The following is a 4,246-nucleotide window of genomic DNA, read 5'->3' on the forward strand; positions in this document are numbered from 1 at the left end:
AAAAAAAAAAGAATTACTGATTTACCCTATAGAGGTTCTGGGTGCCAAGCCTGACTACCCAGATTTGATCCCTGGGACCCACACACACACGAAGAAAGTGGGTTCTGATTTCCTGAGGAGTGAACTTTGAGGTTTGTCCTGGGGAGTCAGAATGCAAGCATGTTTAGAATTTGGCTTCTGATTAACCTATATAAAGGGGTAGTTTCAGAGGGTTCTTGGGAAGGTAAGGGGTACATATAGGAAATGGGCAACATGTGATATAGACCCCAAGTGGTAGCTGCTATAATTGTCTTAAGTCTCAGGTATCCCAGGCTGGCTTGAAATAACTGATAATTCCTGGTGCTGGGATCACAAACCAGCCAGGGCTCCAACAGGGAGGAGGAGGCAGAGACTGAAGAGTACCCCATACCCCAGGACACCAGCAGTCCAGGAGCACACAGCAAATGACAAACAAATGGGATAGCATACTGCAGCACAATGGTGGTCCAAAACTGCCTCAGGCGGTGATGGCACACACCTTCAATCCCAGCCCTTGGGAGGCAGCGGCAGGTGGAATTCTGAGTTCAAGGCCAGCTAGGGCTACACAGAGAAACCCTGTCTCAAAAAAACCAAAAAGTCCTCTGGGGACTGGGAGGGATAGTTCAGTAGTGAAGAGTGCTGACTGCTCTTCGTGAGGACCCAGGTTCAATTCCCAGCACCCACAAAGCAGCTAACAGTCTATGTGATGCCAGCCCCAGCGGAGCGACATCTGATATTTTGCTTGCTTTAGTGATGAGAAGCACTTTGTTTGCACTACTCTTGTGCTCAAAAGCCCCAAGTCGCCTTTGAATCAGATCTTTGGCATTTCCTTCACTGTGGAGAGGCAGCCTCCCTGGCTGACACCTTACTTGGGTTCAATTGGATACACATGTGTTGTATTCTCACCGGCATATCCACCATCTTAACTATTATTTTAAGAAACAGTAATAGACACTATAAAGGTCTTTTCACTTTAATACAAACGTCGTATAAAGAAAAGTTGAATGAGAGAGATCAAGTATTCATCAAATATCAGTCAAGGCGATGATTCCATATGTTCCTGCTTTTCCATCGCTCCCGGCCACGTGCTAAGGACCAGATTATCACGGAGGCAGGAACGAGCGGCAGGCCAGAGGCCTCTGTCCATGTGTGGAGGAGGCGGGATGCAGCCACACACTCTGTTCCTTTGCTTTCTCCAGTTCTCAGTATTGGCCTCATTTGCCCTGGCCAAAGCTTACTGACTGTCCAGGTCTGTCCCCAGAGAGCAGGCGAGCCACGGGAGGGAGCATCTTCCTCTGACTGCTCTGAGGGCTTAGAAGCGCAGGAGCAGGCCAAGGCACATTCCTGGCACAGGAAGATGGTTCCAGAAGGCATACTGGCAATTGTCTTCTCAAGTCAAGAGGGTCACCATCTTGGTGATGGTTTTCAGTCTAGGTATGCTTCCCTGACCGGAAAGAGAACCTGTGTGACAGAAAGGGTGAGAGAGCATGGTAAAAGAAGGGCATATAGGCTGTGGACTGCATCCATTCAGAGGCCTGGGTGATACTGCAGTGGGTGTAGGTATTCGCCCCCAGCCTGACAGTCTGAGTTTGATCCCTAGGAAGAGAATAATTTGCTGTCTGACCTCCACACATCTGCTGTGGTATGAGCACTCATCAATAACCAAATAAGTAATTTTTTTTTTAGATTTATTTATTTATATGTATGTAAGTACACTGTAGCTGTCTTCAGACACTCCAGAGGGAGTCAGATCTCGTTACGGATGGTTGTGAGCCACCATGTGGTTGCTGGGATTTGAACTCCGGACCTTCGGAAGAGCAGTCGGGTGCTCTTACCCACTGAGCCATCTCTCCAGCCCCCCAAATAAGTAAATTTAATTAAACATAAATTTGCCCAGGAGACGGGGGTGGTAGCTCAAACCTTTGATACCATCACTTCAGAGACACAGAAAGGATCTCTGAGTTTGAGGTCTGCCTGGTCTACATAGCAAGTTCCAGGACAGTCAGAACTACGTAAGAGAGACCCTGTCTTTTTTTTTTTTTTGGTTTTTCGAGACAGGGTTTCTCTGTGTAGCCTTGGCTGTCCTGGAACTCACTTTGTAGACCAGGCTGGCCTCGAACTCAGAAATCCGCCTGCCTCTGCCTCCCGAGTGCTGGGATCAAAGGCGTGCGCCACCACGCCCGGCAACCCTGTCTTTTGTTATTGTTGTTGGGGTTTTTTGTGTTTGTTTTGAGACAGGGTTTCTTTGTATAGCCCTGGCCATCCTGGTACTCATCCTGGAGACCATATTGGCCTCAAACTCAGAAATCCGCCTGCCTCTGCCTCCCAAGTGCTGGGATTAAAAGTGTGAACCACCACAGACCATCTTTAAAATGTTTTGTTCAGGGCCTCTAGTGGGACAGCATTGTTCTAGATGTTTCCATCTTTGGCTAATTTCGCACTCATATAATTCTGCATGATTAATATTCCTATTTTATAGATGAACAATTTGAGGTCTTTTGGAACAAGTCAAGCTGGGTACTGACCTGAGCAACCAGCTTCCTAACTCCTGTCAGACACTGGCCTCTGGTTTTTGTTTTTAGGGGTTTCATGGTAGATGGGGGTAAAATGGCTTTTCAACGTCAACTATAATTTGAAGACAAATCTTCATGATGAAAAACACCTGAGAGACCTGTTCGAATGGATAACCAAGCAGGGCAGTGGTAGCACAAGCCTTTAATCCCAGTCCTCAGGAGGCAGCCACAGGCAGGCAGATCTCTGAGTTCAAGGCCAGCCTGGACTACAGAGGGAGTTCTGGGACAACCAGGGCTCCACAGAGAAATCCTATCTTGAAAAACAAAAGACTGGGAACAACCCAAACCACAGGGGTGAGTACACTTGGCCTCCTCTGCTAACCTGGGCCCCAGTCACTCACAAAGCCATGCCCTGGCTCCTGCTGTTTTCAAGACAAACAAAAATCCTTCTTAGCTTGACCTACTTACTTGGAAAGTCACCTGTCCCCTAGCTCCTTCCCTCCTCCACCCGGTTAATCAGCTTATCTGATGGGAAGCTACAGCCTCCTGACTACAGACATTTTACTTTTGCCATATGTGGCTCAAATGCCCATGAATTGGCTGGCTCAAAGAAGTCCCAAAAGGGACGCTGAACGAAATGGTTTCTGGCTTCTGGAGGCTTTGTTTAGACGGAGAAATATAGAAAAGGGGGAAATACCAGAGCCTCCCCAGAGCACAGACAGCCCAGCATAGTCATGCTGCTAGACTGCTTAGAGCCCCCACTGTGTTTCCCTCTCATGAAGAACAGGGAGGGACCCCAAGCTGGGTGTAGTGGTGGTGACACACATCTGTAACCTCAGCGCTTGGGAGGTAGAGGCAGGAGGCCAGTCTGGGCAACTTTTAGTAAGAATCTGTCACAGATTTAAAAAAAATGCAAAATAAAAAGAGAGCTGGTACTACAGCTCAGTGGAAGAGTATTCTATTACAATGCAGGATAAAGTTGTACACCTTTAATCCCAGCACAGCCAGGGCTACACAGAAACCCTGTCTCAAAAAGATTTTTTATTTATTTTTTTATGTAGGAGACAGCAGCTAAGGAATACTGAGGGGAGTCAGGGGAGTATTTCCAAAAGAAGAGCCCCAAATTGGCTTTACAATGCCAATGGTCAACCCTGAAATTATATACATGCAAGTAACATATTACAGACCAGTCAGGTTGTGTTTATGTATTTAGGAATATGTGTGTGTGTGTGTGTGTGTGTGTGTACAGGGAGGGCACATGAGAATGGTCAAAAGAAGGAAAGGAAAGAAGAAAGGCCGTGGTGGCACACACCTTTGATCCCAGCACTTGGGAGGCAGAGACAGACGGATTTCAGAGTTCCAGGCCAGCTTGGTCTACAGGGCTAGTTCTAGGATAGCCAGAGCTACACAGAGAAACCCTGTCTTGAAAAAACAAGCAAAGGGGGTGGTTGGATCCTGGTGGTAAGGCACACACTTTTAAGGTGCCACCCAGGAGGCAGAGGCCAGCCTGGGACAGCTGGGATTACATGAAGAAACCCTGTCTTGAAAAACAAAACGACAAAAAAAAAATTTCTATAAGAAAGCTTTCAGGGCCGGGTGTGGTGGTTCATGCCATTATTCCCAGCACTCGGGAGGCAGAGGCAGGTGGATTTCTGAGTTCGAGGCCAGCCTGGTCTACAAAGTGAGTGCCAGGACAGCCAGGGCTACACAGAGAA

At 47.6% G+C, this 4,246-nt stretch overlaps 1 protein-coding gene across 1 annotated transcript in view; it reads right to left on the reverse strand.

The window, feature by feature from the left end:
- Positions 1-921: 921 nt before the first annotated feature.
- Rilpl2 (Rab interacting lysosomal protein like 2) overlaps positions 922-4,246 on the reverse strand; it is a 16,137-nt gene continuing 12,812 nt past the window's right edge. Inside the window, exon 4 of the mRNA XM_021163252.2 lies at positions 922-1,479. Coding sequence (XP_021018911.1) covers positions 1,449-1,479 — 31 coding nt within the window. The 3' untranslated portion in view covers positions 922-1,448. The remainder of the gene's footprint in view (positions 1,480-4,246) is intronic.

Source organism: Mus caroli, chromosome 5 (genome assembly GCF_900094665.2).
Source record: "Mus caroli chromosome 5, CAROLI_EIJ_v1.1, whole genome shotgun sequence".
Taxonomy (NCBI): Eukaryota; Metazoa; Chordata; class Mammalia; order Rodentia; family Muridae; genus Mus; species Mus caroli.